The sequence below is a fragment of the Salvelinus alpinus genome, chromosome 26 (assembly GCF_045679555.1).
Source record: "Salvelinus alpinus chromosome 26, SLU_Salpinus.1, whole genome shotgun sequence".
In the NCBI taxonomy this organism is placed as follows: domain Eukaryota; kingdom Metazoa; phylum Chordata; class Actinopteri; order Salmoniformes; family Salmonidae; genus Salvelinus; species Salvelinus alpinus.
Window position 1 is genome coordinate 35,429,307 of NC_092111.1, and position 22,304 is coordinate 35,451,610.

Below are 22,304 nucleotides of genomic sequence, written 5' to 3' on the forward strand. Positions count from 1 at the left end.
TTGGCACGGTTCTCTCTGCTACCGCACGGCAAGCGGTACCGTAGCGCCAAGTCTAGGTCCAAGAGGCATCTAAACAGCTTCTACCCTGAAGCCATAAGTCTCCTAAACAGCTAATCAAATGGCTACCCAGACTATCTGCATCCCCCCCCCCCCCCCCCCCGCCCCATCTTCTACGCTGCTGCTACTCTCTGTTGTTATCTATGCATAGTCACTTTAATAACTCTACCTACATGTACATATTACCTCAATTACCTCGACACCTTTGCCCCCGCACATTGACTCTGTATCGGTAACCCCTGTATATAGCCCCGCTATTGTTATTTACTGCTGCTCTTTAATTATTTGTTATTCTTATCTCTTACTTTTTTGGGGATATTTTCTTAAAACTGCATTGTTGGTTTGTAAGTAAGCATTTCATTGTAAGGTCTGTTGTATTCGACGCATGTGACGAATACAATTTGATTTGATTTGTCTGGAAGCCAAATAGAGTGTACTTATAGGATTAAAGCAGGAAGTAAAAACCATCCGGTTCCCTCTCTGCTTTATTTACATGATTGGTTGCTTTATTTCTATGTTTTCCAGGGGAGAAGTGTTTCAGTAGTACTACGAGCCAGTGAACCAGGCAGCTGAGAAAGTCATTCCTGGGTATTTATCATGTCAGAGTCATGCTCATAATAGGAGATGTGAACGACTGCCACTTTAGAGGTTATCTAATATCCTTGAGCTGGTACGATACAATAAAACAAATGGCACGGTCTCTTTAATTCTCGAGTCCTGACGCTAACGTTTTAAATAATCTGTACAGGAAATAATAGACATAGAGTCGATGAACTGTCTAATCAGCATCAGCTAGCTGACATGGGGAGAATACCATTAAGAAACATTGAGAGCAACGAGCATTGTGGAAATAAGATTTCCTCTTCACAATATGACTTTGCTAATTAGTATTTTCTTTTTAATAAAAGCAACACACTTCCTATTACAATCTTATTATCGGAGAGCAATAACAGATCCTCATCGAAACAGAAAGCGACAGAGAGAGAGAAATACAGACAGAGAGAATGAGTGAAAGAGATATACAGAGAGTGAGAGAGAGAGATACAGACAGAGAGAGAGAGAGAGAGAGATATACAGACAGAGAGAGAGAGATAGATACAGACAGAGAGAATGAGAGTAAGAGATAGAGAGATACAGACAGAGAGAGTAAGGGAGAGAGAGATACAGACAGAGATAATGAGAGAGAGATAGAGAGAGATAAAGACAGAGAGAATGAGAAAGATAGACAGAGATAATGAGAGAGAGAGATACAGACAGAGAGAATGAGAAAGATAGACAGAGATAATGAGAGAGAGAGATACAGACAGAGAGAATGAGAAAGATAGACAGAGATAATGAGAGAGAGAGATAGACAAAATTAGAGCGCTAGTGAACGGTTAAATAGAAATGTGTGATTAACACTGCGTACCCTTGGGCTGTCCTGAATGTATAGATCTAGGCAATTTTCTGCATGATTTCAAGTGGCATCTTCCGTAATTAGTTTGTGCAGCCTTTAGCCGCAGGAACAAACAGGCACGCAGGTGATACCCAGTCAGTGATATAGTGGCCATCTAAAGGTCAGTGTACCACGGTGAGAAAGAAAGTGCCGGAAAACTTTGTAGAGGAAGGGAGAGGAGGAGAGGTGGGTGGAGGTGTGACAGGGGATCGGGGGACTGTGACACAAACAGAGGGGACAGACGTACACAATGGTCTCAGTGAGGGAGGAGAGAATCGGGGGCATTATTCTGTGATAGTATGGTGCTCTAGAAGGCTATATGTGTGTGTCTCTTTCTCTTTGTACACTACCGTTCAAAAGTTTGGGATGACTTAGAAATGTCCTACGCCTATGTAGATATTCCATAAAGAATCTGCCATTTCCAGATAAAATAGTAATTTACAACATTAACAATGTCTAAACTGTATTTCTGATCATTTTGATGTTATTTTAATGGACAAAAAATTTGCTTTTCTTTCAAAAACAAGGACATTTCTAAGTGACCCCAAACTTTTGAACGGTAGTGTACATATGCCAGTTTGTGTGTATTTGTGTGTGTGTGTGTGTGTGTGTGTGTATATGGACTGCATGATGTGTGTACGTATGTGCTTGTTTGTGTGACAGAAAGAGAAAGAGAGAGAAAGAGAAGGAGAGACAGAGAAAGAGAGAAAGAGAGAGAGCAAAAGCAAGAGAGAACGAGAGAGAATTGAATTGAATTGAGAGAGAAAGAGAGAGAGAGAGATAAAGAGAGAGAGTCTGTGTGTGTACAGTATGCTTGTGTGTGTCTCTGTTTCAGTGTGTGTCTGTTTGTGTGTCTGTGTTTGTCTCCACCGCGGGGAGTCTTGTTCTCAGTGCTCCTGGCACCCAGTGGTGAAGGCAGCTGGCCTGATAGTAGACAGAGACCTCACACAGTGTCTGGTAACTTGGTGCTTACACACCCGATTACACACTCACACACCCCCCACGTCCAAGCCTGTATGTCTCCCTCTAGCACAGTGTCTCAGTAGCATAGTAATAAGGTCATGAACCCTTTAACGCACTCGCTCCCTGTGTATTTTGTTTCTCTCCATCTCTCTGTCTCTCTCTGTCTCTCTCTCTCTCTCTCTCTCTCTCTCTCTCTCTCTCTCTCTCTCTCTCTCTCTCTATCTCTGTCTCTGTCTCTGTCTCTGTCTCTGTCTCTGTCTCTCTCTGTCTCTCTCTCTCTCTCTCTCTCTCTCTCTCTCTCTCTCTCTCTCTCTCTCTCTCTCTCTCTCTCTCTCTCTCTCTCTCTCTCTCTCTCTCTCTCTATCTCTCTCACTCTCTGTCTCCCACCTCCCTCTCTTTCTCTCTCGCTCTCTCACTGTTACTGTAGTCATCACAACAAGAGCAGTATCACTAAAGCGATGAGTGAAGAGTGGTATTAAAAATTCCTCAAAGTCAGTCTCCCTAGCTAGTCCCGCCTGTCTCCATCTGTCAATGTGCTTTAGGGTGTCTTGGTCTGTTTCCACATTTACACCGTGACAACCACATATGGACATAGAGAGGCAAGATGGCGCCGACAGACATGGCAGCTCTGCTTCTAGCTCCTAAGCAACTATTTTTGTTGTTGTTGTTGTGTTATTTCTTACATTATTAGCCCAGAAAGTTATTTGCGTTATTACATGCAGCCGGGAAATAACTTTTGGATATCAGAGAAACGGTAACTCACCAGGATTACGACCAGGAATACGACTTTCCAGAATTCGATCCTTTGTTCGTACCCTCCAGGGCAATTGAACTTATCTAAGTGTCTGCCGGCGGAGAAGAGGTATTTGGAGTGGACTTTTAGTCCGACTCAGGAGGCGTGCACACCATCCACCACTTCCGAGTATATTACTCACTAATGTTCAGTCTCCGGACAATAAAGTAGACGAGCTCAGGGCGAGGATCTCCTTCCTGAGAGACATCAGGGACTGTAACATACTCTGCTTCACTAAATCATGGCTCTTTCCGGATATACTGTCCCCTCCAAACAGCCAGCTGGGTTCTCAATACAGTGCTCAGACAGGAATAAAGAACTCTCCGGAAAGAAGAAAGGCAGGGGTGTATGTTTCATGATTAACTACTCATGGTGTGATTGTGATAACGTACAGAAACTCAGGACCTTTTGTTCATCCGACCTAAAATACCTCACAATCGAATGCTGACTGTATTACCTCCCAAGATAATTATTTCTGGTTATAGTCACAGCCGTGTATATTCCCCCTCAAGCCGATTCCACAATGGCCCTCAAGGAACTACACTAGACTTTGTGCAAACTGGAAACCACATGTCCTGAGGTCACATTTATTGTAGCTGGGGATTTTAACAAAGCAAATTTGAAGAAAATGCTAACGAAGTTATATCAACACATTGACCGTAGTACTTGCGCCGCTAAAACACTCGACCACCACTACTCCAATTTCAGGATGCCAGCAAGACCCCCAGCTTTCCCTTCAGCAAATCAGATCATGACTCCATTTTGCTCGTCCCTTCCTATAGGCAGAAACTCAAACAGGAAGTACCCGTGCTAAAGTCTATTCAACGCTGGTCTGACGAATTGGAATACATGGTTCAAGATTGTTTTGATCACGCGGACTGGGATATGTTCCGGGTAGCATCTGAGAATGACATTGACATATACACTGACACAGGGATTGAGTTCATCAGGATGTGTATAGCGGATGTTGTTCCCACTGTGACTATTAAAACCTACCCAAACCAGAAACCGTGGATAGATGGCAGCATTCGCGCAAAACTGAAATCGCGAAACACCACAATTAAACCACAGCAAGGTGACTGGGAATATGCTCCAGGACAAACAGTTCAGTTATTCCCTCCTTAAGGCAATCAAACAGGCAAAACGTCAGTACAGAGACAAAGTGGAGTCGCAATTCAATGGCTCAGACACGAGACGTATGTGGCAGGGTATACAGGTCTTGCTCCAAACACCTTCTTTGACAGCTTTGAGGATAACACAGTGTCACTAACATGGCCAGCTCCCAAGGACTGTGGGTTTTCGTTCTCCGTAGCAGACGTGAGTAAGACATTTAATCGTGTTAACCCTAGCAAGGTTGCCGGCCCAGACGGCATCCCTAGCCACATCCTCAGAGCATGCGCAGACCAGCTGGCTGGAGTGTTTACGGACATATTCATTCTCTCCTTATTCCAGTCTGTTTTTCCCACTTGCTTCAAGATGTCCACCATTGTTCCTGTACCCAATAAGGCAAAGGCCACTGAACTAAATTACTATCGCCCCGTAACTCTCCCTTCTATCATCATGAAGTGCTTTGAGAGGCTAGTTAACTTCTTGACGCTAGACGACAGATTTATATATATTTTTTTAATAACGTTCCCAAGGTAAACGGACTATTTCTCAGGCCCAGATCGTAGAATATGCATATCATTTACAGATTAGGATAGAAAACACTCCAAAGTTTCCAAAACTGTCAAAATATTGTCTGTGAGTATAACAAAACTGATTTTGCAGGCGAAAACCTGAGGAAATCCAACCTGGAAGTGCATTATTTTTTTTTTTTATCCCTGTTTCATTGCCTGCCCCTCTTCCATTTAAGAATCATATTACCTCTACCTTACCTGACACCCTAGACCCACTCCAATTTGCTTACTGCCCCAATAGATCCACAGACGATGCAATCGCCATAGCACCGCACACTGCCCTATCCCATCTGAACAAGAATGCTGTTCATTGACTATAGCTATACCTTCAACACCATAGTACTCTCCAAGCTCATTAAGCTTGGGGCCCTGGGTCTGAACCCTGCTCTGTACAACTGGGTCCTGGACTTCCTGACGGGCCGCCCCAGGTGGTGAATGTATGAAACAATGCCTCCATTTCGCTGATCCTCAACACAGGGGCATCACAAGGGTGTGTGTTCAGCTCCCTCCTGTACCCCCTTTTCACCCATGACTGCGTGGTCATGCAAACCTCCAACTCAGTCATCAAGTTTGCAGACGACACAACAGTTGTAGGCCTGATTACCAACAAGAAAGCCTACATGGAGATTATGTGAGGGCCCCGGTGAAGTGGTGACAGGAAAACAACCTCTCACTCAACGTCAACAAAACAAAACAAAGTAGATGATTGTGGACTTCAGGAAACAGCAGATGGAGCACCCCCCTATCCACATCGACGGGACCGCAGTGGAGAAGGTGAAAAGCTTCAAATTCCTCGGCATACACATCACCGATGATCTGAAATGGTCCACCCACACAAACAGCGCCTCTTCAACCTGAGGAGGCTGATGAAATTTGGCTTGGCCCCTAAGACCCTCACAAACTTTTACAGATGCACAATTGAGAGCATCCTGTCGGGCTGTATCACCGCCTGGTACGGCAACTGCACCGCCTGCAACCGCAGGGCTCTCCAGAGGGTGGTGTGGTCTGCACAACGCATCACCGGGAGCAAACTACCTGCCCTCCAGGACACATACAGCACCTGATGTCACTGGAAGGCCAAAAAGATAATTAAGGACATCAACCATCCCAGCCAAGGCCTGTTCACCCTGCTACCATCCAGAAGGTGAGGCCAGTACAGGTGCATCAAAGCTGGGACCAAGAGACTGAAAAACAGCTTCTATCTCAAGGTCATCGGACTGTTAAATAGCCATCACTAGCCAGCTACCACCCAGTTACTCAACCCTGCACCTTAGAGGCTGGTGCCCTGTATACATGGACATGGAATCACTGGTCACTTTAATAATTAAACACTATTCGCTTTAATAATGTTTACATACTGCTTTACTCATCTCATATGTATATACTGTATTCCATTCTACTGTATTTAGTCAATGCCACTCCGACTCGGAGTGCTCGTCCTAATATTTATATATTTCTTAACTCAATTCTTTTACTTTAGATTTGTGTGTATTGTTGTCAATTGTTAGATACTACTGCACTGTTGGAGCTAGGAACACAAGCATTTCGCTACACCCGCAATAGCATTTGCTAATTATGTGTATGTGACCAATCTGATTTGATTTGAAATGGGATTTGTGACTGTTGAGTTTTGGGGCGGCCAGTGTCATCATGGGCTCAGAGAAACAGAATCTGTATTCTATCTAGGTGACGTATATCTAGGCATGCCTGTGTTCCGCGTTCTGACAGCTCAATTACTGCTTACTAAATGAAGGGCCTTGGCTTTGCCGGCTCTGCTGAGTGCACAGCGTACCCTATAGCAAGCATGCTGAGCAGCCAAATAGAAATGATCTATACAATTAATGGATTAAGGGACACAACGGTGAGCAAACAATTCATTACTCGGCCAATGACATTCTGTCACTTTCTATCCACTACCTTTACAAATAACAGAAGGGGACAGGGTAGGGCTACATTGTCTGGTCTCACTGAGGGATATTGGCATGCTATGTGTCGGGAGAGGCAAAATAAAGCCTCTAAAATCAGACTTTGGATGTCTTTAAGTTGCTGGGTTTTTCCAATTTTTTGTTTTGCCAAGCTAATGAATAGTTCAGAAATCCTCCTCTTTGTATTATCATCTCCTTTAATCGTGAACTTTTCACAAATTCAGCTCTCCCAGAGAGGGATGGCAGCCAAGCCAGGGAGATAAGCCGCCACTTCAAGACATCAAGATATTTAGCTGTTTGTTGTTGATAAAACTCCCTGTACTTTCACTGTTGATAAAACTCCCTGCACGTTTCACTGTTGATAAAACACCCTGTACTTTCACTGTTGATAAAACACCCTGTACTTTCACTGTTGATAAAACACCCTGTACTTTCACTGTTGATAAAACACCCTGTACTTTCACTGTTGATAAAACACCCTGTACTTTCACTGTTGATAAAACACCCTGTACTTTCACTGTTGATAAAACACCCTGTACTTTCACTGTTGATAAAACACCCTGTACTTTCACTGTTGATAAAACACCCTGTACTTTCACTGTTGATAAAACACCCTGTACTTTCACTGTTGATAAAACACCCTGTACTTTCACTGTTGATAAAACACCCTGTACTTTCACTGTTGATAAAACACCCTGTACTTTCATTGTTGATAAAACACCCTGTACTTTCACGGTTGATAAAACACCCTGTACTTTCACTGTTGATAAAACACCCTGCACATTTCACTGTTGATAAAAACTCCCTGCACGTTTCACTGTTGATAAAACACCCTGAACATTTCACTGTTGATAAAACACCCTGCACATTTCACTGTTGATAAAAACTCCCTGCACATTTCACTGTTGATAAAACACCCTGAACATTTCACTGTTGATAAAACACCCTGAACGTTTCACTGTTGATAAAACACCCTGAACATTTCACTGTTGATAAAACACCCTGAACATTTCACTGTTGATAAAACACCCTGAACGTTTCACTCATTTCACTTGTTTTCTCTCCTATTTTTGGTGTTTTATGTACACCGACATTCAGGCTGACCTTCTCCTGGGGGAAAAGGAGCCAATTCAGCAGGAGGAATACAGATTAGCTGGTCTGACTGGCGACTTGGAGGAACGGGAGGAACAAACCTACAAAACTATCGCCACTGAGAATGATCAATGACATCATTAACCCTGAGCCAAGGTACTTTGCCTTTTTCCCTTCCTGTTTCAGCCCCTAATGTTTCCGCACACACAAACAGGAGTAATCTCATCTCACACACCTACACACACGGACAGAGAGAAAAAGAGAGAGAGAGAGAGAGACACTCATACACACACACACACACAGGGAAAGTGGCTGCACAATATTGCCTGCCTATTTCAAGGTGTAATTTGCAATTCTGTCCACAGTAAAACTCGTAATACATCATTTACAGCCAGAAGCAGTGCTCTACACAGGATAGTTTTATTTTTTTATTTAACTAGGCAAGTCAGTTAAGAACAAATTCATATTTACAAATGACGGTCTACCCCGGACGACACTGGGCCAATTATGTGCCGCCTTACGGGACTCCCAATCACGGCCGGTTGTGATGCAGCCTGGCATCAAACCAGGGTCTGTAGTGATGCCTCTAGCACTGAGATGCAGTGCTTTATACCACTGCAACACTCGGGAGCCCCAGTTAGGAAGCCCCGTTTTATTGACATATATTTATACATGAATCACATCAATGATCCACCGTGTACAGATGTTTTAGTAGCTCAGGATTATAATATGATATTATTATTCAATATATATTTTTTAGTTTTAAAGAAATAAAAGCTGGATGTCCTGACACTTTCTAACTTATACTTTAACTTTACAATCATTTGAAGTATTACACTACATTAAAAGTATATTATGTACTGTATTGTTGAATTTGAAGTCTCTCTAATCGACAGTCTGTCTTTGGATGCGTCCCAAATGGTATCCTATTTACTATATACACTACGTGACCAACAGTATGTGGACACCTGCTCGTGTCATTCCAAAATCATGGGTATTAATACAGAGTTGATCCCCCCTTTGCTGCTATAACAGCCTCCACTCTTCTGGGAAGGCTTTCCACTAGATGTTGGAACATTGCTGCAGGGATTTGCTTCCATTCAGCCACAAGAGCATTCGTGAGGTCGTGCACTGATTTTGGGGCGATTAGGCCTGGCTCGCAGTAGGCAATTCATGGCGAAGATTTTCAATGGGGTTGAGGTCGGGGCTATGTACAGGCCAGTCAAGTTCTTCCACACCGATCTCGACAAGACATTTCTGTATGGACCTCGCTTTGTGCATGGGGGCATTGTCATGCTGAAACAGGAAAGGGCTTCCCCAAACTGTTGCCACAAAGTTGGAAGCACAGAATCGTCTAGAATGTCATGTTAAGATTTCCCTTCACTGGTACTAAGGGGCCTAGCCCGAACCATGAAAAACAGCCCCAGACCATTATTTCTCCTCCACCAAATTTACAGTTGGAACTACAGTATGCTTTGGGGCAGGTAGCGTTCTCCTGGCATCGGGCCAAACCCAGATTCATCTGTCGGACTGTCAGATGGTGAAGCGTGATTCAACATTCCAGAGAACTTGTTTCCACTGCTCCAGAGTCCAATGGCGGTGAGATTTACACCACTCCAGCCGACACTTGGCATTGCACATTTTGATCTTAGGCTTGTGTGCTGCTGCTCGGCCATGAAAACCGATTTCATGAAGCTCCCGAATAACAGTTCTTATGCTGACGTTGCTTCCAGAGGCAGTTTGGAACTCGGTAATGAGTGTTGGAACTGAGGACAGACGATTTGTACTCGCTATGCACTTCAGCACTCGGCGGTGCTATGTTGAAAGTCACTGAGCTCTACAGTAATGCCATTCAACTGCCAATTTTTGTCTATGGCTGTGTGCATGGCTGTGTGCATGGCTGTGTGCTACATTTTTTACATCTGTCAGCAACAGGTGTTGCTGAAATAGCCGTATCCACTAATTTCAAGGGGTGTCCAGATACACTTGTATATATAGTGCATTACTTTTGATTCGACCACTAAGGGCCCTGGTCAAAAGTAGTGCACTAAATAGGGAATATATTATCCTTCTAATTAAGTCCAACTAGCTGTGGTTACAGCAGTGTTATACGTTGTGATATCATAAACTGCCTGTGTATATTTAGTCACATCAACACTCGTCCCCACCTCTTCCATTCTTCAAAGACACTGCTAATCAGAGTAAAGTAGTGAAAAAAGTCTGAAGAATGCGTCAGCATATGGGCCTAACCATCTGTCTGTTTTTTTGTCATGTGGCCATATGGCTCTAGTGTTTCACTTGCGTAATGTAAATGTACTGAGACATGGTGGCAGGTAAGTCATTTGTGGAACACAAGGACGTTGCAGAGACAAGAAACAAGATTGACCAAGAGCGCCTGTGATTCACTTGTTTTGGTATACAGTAGTGAGCTGTTACGCTTTGGTTGGACGGGATGTTGATCAAAGTTTACTCTTGCCAAATTGGCCACGCTTCATTGGCCAACAGAGAGGCTGTCAAATCGAATGTTCAAACTGACTGCAACGTTTTAGCATAACCTCTCCATCGAACGCCATTCTGTCACTGATTAATCATCAGCTCAAATTGAATCAAGGTAGAACACTGTAAAAGTCAGAGAACAGGATTACTCCACAAAGTATCATCATACTGTAGCTGCATCAAGAGAATACTTTCAGAGTTCAGGATAATTCATTTCCATACATCTTGACCCTTGACCTACTGTACGAAGCTGTACAAAGCTCTAATTGCCTCCCCCTCTGAGGGAACACAACAGCAGAGCTAAGTATGAAACATTTTAGACTGCTATATTAGAAAAAACAGATTCATCAAATCCAACGAAAGAGTGTGAAATGGTTTGAGGAATCCTGGTGGGTTTTAAAGTGAAAAGTCCAGTCACTCAGGTGGGTTTTAAAGTGAAAAGTCCAGTCACTCAGGTGGGTTTTAGAGTGAAAAGTCCAGGAATTCAGGTGGGTTTTAAAGTGAAAGGTCCAGGCACTCAGGTGGGTTTTAGAGTGAAAAGTCCAGGCACTCAGGTGGGTTTTAGAGTGAAAAGTCCAGTCACTCAGGTGGGTTTTAAAGTGAAAGGTCCAGTCACTCAGGTGGGTTTTAAAGTGAAAGGTCCAGTCACTCAGGTGGGTTTTAAAGTGAAAGGTCCAGTCACTCAGGTGGGTTTTAAAGTGACAGGTCCAGTCACTCAGGTGGGTTTTAAAGTGAAAAGTCCAGTCACTCAGGTGGGTTTTAAAGTGAAAGGTCCAGTCACTCAGGTGGGTTTTAAAGTGAAAGGTCCAGTCACTCAGGTGGGTTTTAGAGTGAAAAGTCCAGGCAATCAGGTGGGTTTTAAAGTGAAAGGTCCAGGCACTCAGGTGGGTTTTAGAGTGAAAAGTCCAGGCACTCAGGTGGGTTTTAAAGTGAAAAGTCCAGTCACTCAGGTGGGTTTTAAAGTGAAAGGTCCAGTCACTCAGGTGGGTTTTAAAGTGAAAGGTCCAGTCACTCAGGTGGGTTTTAAAGTGAAAGGTCCAGTCACTCAGGTGGGTTTTAAAGTGACAGGTCCAGTCACTCAGGTGGGTTTTAAAGTGAAAAGTCCAGTCACTCAGGTGGGTTTTAAAGTGAAAGGTCCAGTCACTCAGGTGGGTTTTAAAGTGAAAGGTCCAGTCACTCAGGTGGGTTTTAGAGTGAAAAGTCCAGGCACTCAGGTGGGTTTTAGAGTGAAAAGTCCAGGTACTCAGGTGGGTTTTAGAGTGAAAGGTCCAGTCACTCAGGTGGGTTTTAGAGTGAAAAGTCCAGGCACTCAGGTGGGTTTTAGAGTGAAAAGTCCAGGTACTCAGGTGGGTTTTAGAGTGAAAGGTCCAGTCACTCAGGTGGGTTTTAGAGTGAAAAGTCCAGTCACTCAGGTGGGTTTTAGAGTGAAAAGTCCAGTCACTCAGGTGGGTTTTAGAGTGAAAGGTCCAGTCACTCAGGTGGGTTTTAAAGTGAAAGGTCCAGTCACTCAGGTGGGTTTTAGAGTGAAAAGTCCAGTCACTCAGGTGGGTTTTAAAGTGAAAGGTCCAGTCACTCAGGTGGGTTTTAAAGTGAAAGGTCCAGTCACTCAGGTGGGTTTTAAAGTGAAAGGACCAGGCAATCAGGTGGGTTTTAAAGTGAAAGGACCAGGCAATCAGGTGGGTTTTAAAGTGAAACGTCCAGTCACTCAGGTGGGTTTTAAAGTGAAAGGACCAGTCACTCAGGTGGGTTTTAAAGTGAAAGGTCCAGGCAATCAGGTGGGTTTTAAAGTGAAAGGTCCAGGCAATCAGGTGGGTTTTAAAGTGAAACGTGTAGGTATTTTTGATATGCTCTATGCCCAGCAAATAAGCCTTATATATATACACAGTTGAAGTCGGAAGTTTACATACACTTAGGTTGGAGTCATTAAAACTAGTTTTTCAACCACTCCAAAAATTATGTCATGGCTTTAGAAACTTCTGATAGGCTAATTGACATCATTTGAGTCAATTGGAGGTTTACCTGTGGATGCATTTCAAGGCCTACCTTCAAACTCAGTGCCTCTTTGCTTGACATCATGGGAAAATCAAAAGAAATCAAAAGACCTCAGATAAAAATTGTAGACCTCCACAAGTCTGGTTCATCCTTGGGAGCAATTTCTAAATGCCTGAAGGTACCACGTTCATCTGTACAAACACAAGTATAAACACCATGGGACCACGCAGCCGTCATACCGCTCAGGAAGGAGACGTGTTCTGTCTCCTAGAGATGAACATACTTTGGTGCGAAAAGTGCAAATCAATCCCAGAAGAACAGCAAAGGACCTTGTGAAGATGCTGGAGGAAACAGGTACAAAAGTATCTATATCCACAGTGAAACGATTCCTATATCAACATAACCTGAAAGTCCGCTCAGCAAGGAAGAAGCCACTGCTTCAAAACCGCCATAAAAAGCCAGACTACGGTTTGCAACTGCACATGGGGACAAAGATCGTACTTTTTGGAGAAATGTCCTCTGTTCTGATGGAACAAAAATAGAACTGTTTGGCCATAATAACCATTTTTATGTTTGGAGGAAAAAGGGGGAGGCTTGCATGTCGAAGAACACCATCCCAACCGTGAAGAACGGGGGTGGCAGCCTCATGTTGTGGGGGTGCTTTGCTGCAGGAGGGACTGGTGCACTTCACAAAATAGATGGCTTCATGAAGAAAGGAAAATTATGTGGATATATTGAAGCAACATCTCAAGACATCAGTCAGGAAGTTAAAGCTTGGTCGCCAAGTGAGTCTTCCAAATGGACAATGACCCCAAGCATACTTCCTTTTGGCTAAGGTGTATGTAAACTTCCAACTTCAACTGTTTCCATGACAGAACAATCTGATCTGCCACCAGGTATTACTTAGGCAAACAGCAAGCTTAGCTTTAATGATTTAAAAAAAAGATTACAACAGGATATAGCACCTTTCCTAAATATCAAATGTATCTATGTGAATAGTGTATAAGAAGTATTTTTTTGTCTCTTGGTATCTTAACAGTAAATGTATTTCTTATTTTTTATTTAATGTAATATTGCATTTGTTTTGCGTTGTCTACAACTGTTCTGTACTGTATTTGATGTTTTGTGTGGACCCCAGGACGAGTCACTGCTGCATGAGCAAGACTTAATGGGGTTACTAAGAGAAAAGCAGAAACAGGGGTCTTATTAAACAGCCTCCAGAGAAATGGGTCTCATTAGACAGTCCAGAGACATGGGTCTTATTAGACAGACACCAGAGACATGGGTCTCATTAGACAGTCCAGAGACATGGGTCTTATTAGACAGAAACCAGAGACATGTGTCTTATTAGACACACACCAGAGACATGTGTCTTATTAGACAGACTCCAGAGACATGGGTCTCATTAGACAGTCCAGAGACATGGGTCTTATTAGACACACACCAGAGACATGGGTCTCATTAGACACACTCCAGAGACATGGGTCTTATTAGACAGAAACCAGAGACATGTGTCTTATTAGACACACACCAGAGACATGTGTCTTATTAGACAGACTCCAGAGACATGGGTCTTATTAGACAGTCCAGCGACATGGGTCTTATTAGACACACACCAGAGACATGGGTCTTATTAGACAGTCCAGCGACATGGGTCTTATTAGACAGTCCAGAGACATGGGTCTTATTAGACAGAAACCAGAGACATGGGTCTTATTAGACACACACCAGAGACATGTGTCTTATTAGACAGACTCCAGAGACATGGGTCTTATTAGACAGTCCAGCGACATGGGTCTTATTAGACACACACCAGAGACATGGGTCTTATTAGACAGTCCAGCGACATGGGTCTTATTAGACAGTCCAGCGACATGGGTCTTATTAGACAGTCCAGAGACATGGGTCTTATTAGACACACACCAGAGACATGGGTCTTATTAGACAGTCCAGCGACATGGGTCTTATTAGACAGTCCAGAGACATGGGTCTTATTAGACACACACCAGAGACATGGGTCTTATTAGACAGTCCAGAGACATGGGTCTTATTAGACACACACCAGAGACATGGGTCTTATTAGACACACACCAGAGACATGGGTATCCTATGGGCATTGATCAGGCCAGTCAGTGTACAGGTTTGCATCACAGCCAGACAAGTTACACAAAAAACAATCAAGAGGTCAATGCTTAATTAATGATGGGGGGAGGAGGGAAGGGAGAGAGAAAAGAGAGAGAGAGAGAGAGAGAGAGAGAGAGAGAGAGAGAGAGAGAGAGAGAGAGAGAGAGAGGCTAAAGACTGTCTGGTCTCCCAGTATGATCCAGAAAAGACAATAAAGACCTGTTGGATAGCACACAACCTGAGCATGGGGCAATTGGAAGGCAGAAGGAAGGGTATGGAAGATGCTGGAAGTTTACGGATCCACAAATGTGGGTCGTCGCTAACCAGTCCAGAGACCTCACGGTGGTAGTCTGGGATTGGTTGATCAATGTGTGTGTGTCACAAAAAAATGACCAGGCACACAGGTGGCACAGGTACCCCAAATAACCTGTCTGCCTGTCACACCGACCCTCCCCTGTGGTAACACTGACTGATCAAACCTCAGCGTATCTCTGATACATTGCTACATCATGAACATTAGACTAAATACAGAATTCTCTTTCAAATCAATCTCACAACCAAACCAAGCCCCCAAAATGTCTGTCAGTTGAAAATGACAAAGTACCCTGACATTTCATTTCCATGAGTGCTCCATATCTACATTCTCCATTCATTTTGGGACCCAGGAGCCAAGGGTTGCTTCCCCAAAATGGCACCATATTCCCTACACAGTGTACCCCTTTTGACCAGGGCCCTATGAGCTCTAGTCAAAAGTAGTGTACTAAATAAGGAATAGGGTGCCATTTGGTAGGCAGTTGTCAGGGACGCTGACTGACCTTTGCAGACGGGGCGGTGGTCACTCCAGGCAGCGAACACCTCGGCCACCCTCTGACAGGTGATGGTCTTGGAGCCCTGCAGCACATGGTCCTCATCACAGAGGAACTGGACGGTGGCCCCGATGCTGTTGTTGAGAGAGAGGACACACACACACACACACACACACACACACACACACACACACACACACACACACACACACACACACACACACACACACACACACACACACACACACACACACACACACACACACACACACACACACACACACACACACACACACACACACACACACACACACACACACACACACACACACACACAAAGCCTAAGTACTATATTTCTGTAATAACACAACAACGTGTGTTATTGAACGAGAAAAACCTCATACCTCAATACATCTGCAAACAATCTAATCTTTTATTTTCCTACACTTAAAAAAAATGCCTGTTTTGAGAGACCTTCGATTTGTTTGAAGCTCAAACTCATGGCTCGGGTAAGATAATTCAAAATCCTTCAGATGAAATGCTTTCAGAAACTGTTCAGATTAACTCAAACATGATTCAAAAAATAAAATTGCGACTCACACTGAAAGAGATTGTGTGATGTTATAGAGAAATAAGCCATAATTGAAAGGGTAAAAAGTAAGCGTAGCGCAGCGGTCTAAGGCACTGCATCACAGTGCAAGAGGCGTCACTACAGACCCTGGTTTGATTCCAGGCTGTATCACAACCGGCCATAGGGCGGCGCACAATTGTCATCCGGGGCAGGCCGTCATTGTAAATAAGAATTTGTTCTTTAACTGACTTGCCTAGTTAAATAAAGGTTACTTTTTTTTTTTTATGTATAGTTGTATTATTGGCATCTCTTAGCTCTATTCAAATAGAATACAATCTCCAATGTCATCATTACAGCTAGACTCATCAGGGTCTGTTTTCATCAAGAGTTTCAGAGTAGGAGTGCTGATCTAGGATCAGGTTCCTCAGGTCCATTCATTAGAATCTATAAGGCTACACTGATCCTAGATTAGATCAGCACTCCTACTGGGAGATGCTTTATGACTACGGGCCCTGAGCTCAATACTGGCCTTATACGTTTTTCACCCATTGAGATGCTGCTGTCAATAATCCACAGTGAAGTGGTGTGTGTGACATTGAACGAACACTTGAAGATGAGAGGCGAGGGAGAGAAGTGATTCACATTCAGTTGGAGCCATATTAGAGGATAGTGTTGTAATCAGGTTGAACCGTATTACTGGGCTGTGTTACGCTCATGGCACTGCCTTCATACTGATACCTGAGTACTTTCCGTCTACCACCCATGTCCAGTGACCTTCAACTGTCAATAACAGGCGATGCGGCTCTCGGAGAATATAGGATGCAGCTTTTATCTTTTGTTGTGAAGGACCAATCATCTTTGCTTTACTTATCTGTCTTGTCTAGGAATATAAATAACTCAGAAATAACATCACATTTGTTTTCTTTTTTGTTGTTCTTTGTAGTTGTGGTGAGCAATATGTTCTCCGACACAACTGCACCATGTATGTACAGGTAACTGCCAAAGTAATGAAAAGACTTGAGTTAATGAGGGATACAAACTATATTAAAAGCAGGTGCTTCTACACAGGTGGGGTTCCTGAGTTAATTAAGCAATTAACATCCCATCATGCTTAGGGTCATGTATAAAAATGTTGGGCAGGCCATTATTTTATCTGCAATGGCAATGCCCCCATCCACAGGGTACGGGTGGTCACTGAATGGTTTGATGAGCATGAACACGATGTAAACCATATGCCACGTCCGTCTCAGTCACCAGATCTCAACCCAATTGAACACTTATGGGAGATTCTGGAGTGGCGTCTGAGACGGCGTTTTCCAACACCATAAAAAAAACATTAAATGATTTGAATTTCTTGTGGAAGAATGGTGTTGCATCCCTCTGATAGAGGTCCAGACACTTGTGGAATCTATGCCAAGTTGCATTGAAGCTGTATTGGCGACTCGTGGTGGCCCAACACCCTATCAAGACACTTTATGTTGGTGTTTCCTTTTGGCAGATACCTGTATAAGCCACCTGAGAGGTGCGTAAGGTTCCCAAAATTCCCAGGATTTGCAGAAAACCTGGTTGGTGAAGATGTCCTGCTAATTCCCTTCTGATTCCTGGAATCTTCCAAATGGGATTTCTGGGACACCTGGGAATTTGGGAAAGTTACAGGAATTTTGCAACCATAGAGGTGCCCTGACACAGCCTGTACAAAACCAGTGTCCTGACACAGCCTGTACAAAACCAGTGTCCTGACACAGCCTGTACAAAACCAGTGTCCTGACACAGCCTGTACAAAACCAGTGTCCTGACACAGCCTGTACAAAACCAGTGCCCTGACACAGCCTGTACAAAACCAGTGTCCTGACACAGCCTGTACAAAACCAGGTGTGCCTGACACAGCCTGTACAAAACCAGTGTCCTGACACAGCCTGTACAAAACCAGTGTCCTGACACAGCCTGTACAAAACCAGTGTCCTGACACAGCCTGTACAAAACCAGTGTCCTGACACAGCCTGTACAAAACCAGTGCCCTGACACAGCCTGTACAAAACCAGTGTCCTGACACAGCCTGTACAAAACCAGTGTCCTGACACAGCCTGTACAAAACCAGTGTCCTGACACAGCCTGTACAAAACCAGTGTCCTGACACGGCCTGTACAAAACCAGTGCCCTGACACAGCCTGTACAAAACCAGTGTCCTGACACAGCCTGTACAAAACCAGTGACCTTACACAGCCTGTACAAAACCAGTGTCCTGCCTCTCCGGGCCCAGTGGGTGGTGCTATGTTAGTAAGGGTCCATTCTTCACCCCAATATGACCTACCTAAAGTCGGAGCCCATCCTCTTGCCGTTCTCTGGCTCCCCCGGGTCGGGACAAGAGTTGGACGCCTGCTTGATGCCCCCCTCATTCACTGGACAGGTGGAGATAAGAGCAGAGCATTATGATATATACAGGAGAGCAGTCAGAGAGGGCCATAGAAAGAGGACAAGGGGCTCTATCTCATGCTGGCCCTGTGCCTTGTTCTTAAACAATAGTCACTACACCAACACACAAGTACATGGTCTTAGGTGAACAGCAAGATGGTGGAGGAGAAGCGACGCTGAGAGGACAGTAGACTTACATGGACCATCTAGATTCTAGAATATGGCACTGGTTTCTCTGAGATATCATGTTAATTATAGCTAAATATTCATGCCCTGCGTTCGTCACATCCCACTGGACACACACTGGTTGAACCAATGTGGAATAGACATTGAATGGACATCTGTGCCTAGTGGGATACTACATTTCGATATTCCAATAAGAATGAAAGGGCATGGTAATTCATATGAATGTAGGGCTGTTTGAAAGGTTAGACGTTTAGATACTGTTGCTCTGCATGGATGAATAAGGTGAACCCTGTCCTCTTGACTGACCAGTGACTCTATGCTACTCTCGCTATGTGCCGAGTACATTGGAGCTGGACGTGCTTGTAGGAAATGAGGTAAGAGCAGCATTGACCTTAGCATCCATGGAGTGTCATGTTTTATTAATGTACTTTCATTTTTGAGCTTTACGACTGTTGTGGTGGTGGTGGTCACGGGCCTTGTGGGTGACACGAGGATGATTCATTTGGATCACTTTCCATCTGAGGCTGAGAGTGGAGTGTCAGTTTTCATTTTCCCTGTGACTGAACCCCTCTCACACCATGGGCCATTAACGTTCTCCACTCACCCTGGTCTGACTAGAAGGAGAGGAAAGGAGGGGAGAGGGAGCGGAGGGAGAGGAGAGGTATTTTGGTATTTTATTAGGATCCCCATTAGCTGTTGTGAAAGCAGCAGCTACTCTTCCTGGGGTCCACACAAAACATGAAACATGACATAATACAGAATATTAAAAGAGGAGAGGAGGAGAGAGGAAGAAGAGTGGGAGGAGAGCAGGAGAGGAGTGGGAGATGAGTGGGAGAGGAGTTCGAGGAGAGAGGGAGGGGAGTGGGAGAGGAGAGGGAGAGGAGTGGAAGGAGAGAGGAGAGGAGTTGGAGAGGGAGAGGTTTGGGAGAGGAGAGGAGTGGGAGAGGGAGAGGAGTGGGAGAGGAGTGGGAGAGGAGAGGGAGGGGAGTGGGAGGAGAGGGAGGAGAGAGGAAGGGGAGTGGGAGAGGAGTGGGAGAGGGAGAGGAGTGGGAGGAGAGAGGGAGAGGAGTGGGAGAGGGAGAGGAGTGGGTGAGGGAGAGCAGAGGAGTGGGAGAGGGGGAGGAGAGAGGGAGAGGAGTTGGAGAGGGAGAGGAGTGGGAGGGGAGAGAGAGGAGTGGGATAGGAGAGAGGGAGAGGAGTAAGAGAGGGAGAGGAGTGGGACAGAGAGAGGAGAGGAATGTGATGAGAGAGGGAGAGGAGTGGGACAGGGAGAGGAGAGAAGGGGTAGGAAAAAGGGAGGAGAAGGAAGGAGAAGAGAGAAGAGGGAAGAGACAGAGAGAAGAGGGAGAGGAAAAGGGGAGGAGAGAAGAGGGGAAAGGAGGAGAGATGAGAGAAGAGGGGAGAGGAGAGGAGAGGAGAGAGAAGAGGGAGAGAAGAGGGGAGGAGAGGAGAGATGAGGGTAGAGGAGAGGAGAGAAGAGAGGAGAGATGAGGGAAGAGACGGAGAGAAGAGGGAGGAAAAGGGGAGGAGAGAAGAGGGGAGGAGAGGAGAGATGAGAGGAGAGGAGAGAAGAGGGAGAGAAGAGAGAAGAGGGAAGAGGAAAGAAGAGAGAAGAGGGAAGAGGGAAGAGAGGGAGAGAAGAGGAGAGGAGAGATGAGAGAAGAGGGAAGAGGAGAGAAGAGAGAAGAGGGAAGAGGGAGAGGAAGAAGCAGGGCTAGTGTCTACACCAAGCTATCCGACCATACATCTCAATGTTTTACAGTTGTTTATGACTTTCAGATAGATTGTGCATTTTAATTAAATTAGCATCGCTGTGATAAAGACTTTGGTCCTGAGGGGTTAGAAGTATTTTGTATTCTTTTTGAAGTTCAGGTTAATATTAAAACCGTAGTCAAACTGAATTACCATTTTGTGTTGCTCACTAAGCAACCTCTTTGTAAGAGACATGTATACTACCAACACAGTGACATCTCTGTCAATAGAAAACCATGTCCATTCACGTCTCCTTCCCAAAATAGCTCTATGGCGTAATGACAAGCACACTCAAGTCTTGCCACACTTAGTTTTCCTAACAGGTCTTCTAGGATGTTCTTCCAGCTGTGCTGTCCTCTCTATCTCTATCTGCACAGATGGTGTCCATTACTATTGATGTGTCTATGTGGCATGACATGAACACTCCGCTGAGTGCTGATCCTCCGATCCGCCAGTCCTAGCTCCATCTCTGGGTCTTGTTTATCTGCTGCCTAATGGGGGATGCCAGTACACAGGGTCAGAAAGCAGATAGCTAGCTTGCATAATTCATAATGATGGTGAATTAGATGGGTGATCAGTGGCTGGGTCTACGACACAATGGTATGTGTTCCAGGTGGCATTCCACTCCCTATATCAGGGGTGTCCAACCTTTTCTAGCATGAAAGCTACTTTTCAAAATGTAAACAACGAGCTACTCATTTTTTTTCAAGCTTTCAAATAGGCACATTCTTCTCTTCCCCAGGTCCTTAGTGTACAATATATAGTGTACCTGGTAAAATAATGGTTAATAAACGAGTCTAGACAACTCTAAAGGGGGCCCTATAACTGTTTTCTCTGTTTTATTTTTCCTGGATTTAGATTTTTTGTTTTGTTTTTAACTCTCAAAATTACAATTGTTCACAGTTAAAATACGAAATATGATGTTCTGAGTCCATGTCAATGCTTAAATCACCTACTTTTTGGTCTGGAAGAAAACGAACACATTTAGATTTTTGAGTGTAATTCCCCTTTAATTGCACATCTAGCCCTTTAATTGCGCATCTGGCTCTTTAAACACCTCTGGCCCTTTAATTGTGCATCTGGCCCTTTAAACACTTCTGGCCCTTTAATTGCACATCTACCAGTGAGGAATGTGCCAGTCTAGTGAAGGTTCTGTACTGGTGCTGCTCATTTTATGGGAAAGTTTGCAAATAACAAATAATAGACACAAATGATTTACTTACTCATTATATACTTCTGCCAGGTAAGCCTACTTTGCAGTTATTATTTAATTGAGAAGGTTTTGGGGAAATTATTTCTGTCAACCTACATGATGGTTATCACATCAACTGGCTACACATGGAGTAACAGACAAACACGCCCACCACACAGACAGACAGGGACAATATTGCTGGAAATTAATTGGCAGATAGGTTTGGCTTTTTTAAGCCAATAGTGGCTAACCAGGGGTGGGATGATATCAATGTTGTATTGATTAGATAGTAGCTGGGAACTTAAGGTGTCTGATACTTGTGAGATTTGTTTATGACATTATACGGTGGAAAACATAAAAAATTGCATTTACTTTCAGAATTGTTTGGCGAACTACTCATATGTGGGCTGCGAGCTACTGGTAGCTCACGATCGACCTGTTGGAGACACCTGCCCTATATAGTGCACTACTTTTAACTAGAGCCCTCTGGGCACTGAGTCCTATGCACCCTGGTCAATAGTAGTGCACCACATAGGAAATAGGGTGACATTTGGAACATACACAATATCCTGATTCCTGATTCCTGATTCCTATATCATTTCTGTTGGGTTTAGTACGAGGAGCACGCCATGTTGCGATGAAGACAGGAACCAATAGGACAGCGGGAGGAACGGAGGGAGCAAACAAGCATTTAATAGAAGAGAGATCCATGGCACTTTAATGTTCAGGGACTGTAATGAAATGGACCCCAAGACCATAAAACAGCCTCAAAACGTCAGCTGGGGAGCAGTTCGAAAATGTGTCTTCAGAAATGCAGTAGGGCTTATCT

At 44.2% G+C, this 22,304-nt stretch overlaps 1 protein-coding gene across 2 annotated transcripts in view; it reads right to left on the reverse strand.

The window, feature by feature from the left end:
* Nucleotides 1–22,304, reverse strand: part of LOC139555242 (CUB and sushi domain-containing protein 3-like) — a 773,621-nt gene that overhangs the window by 367,096 nt on the left and 384,221 nt on the right. For both annotated transcript variants that reach the window (XM_071368883.1, XM_071368882.1), the window contains exons 8-9: nucleotides 18,245–18,332; nucleotides 15,372–15,496 (exon numbers count right to left, since the gene is read on the reverse strand). In XM_071368883.1, the coding sequence (XP_071224984.1) occupies nucleotides 15,372–15,496; nucleotides 18,245–18,332 (213 nt within the window). The remainder of the gene's footprint in view (nucleotides 1–15,371; nucleotides 15,497–18,244; nucleotides 18,333–22,304) is intronic.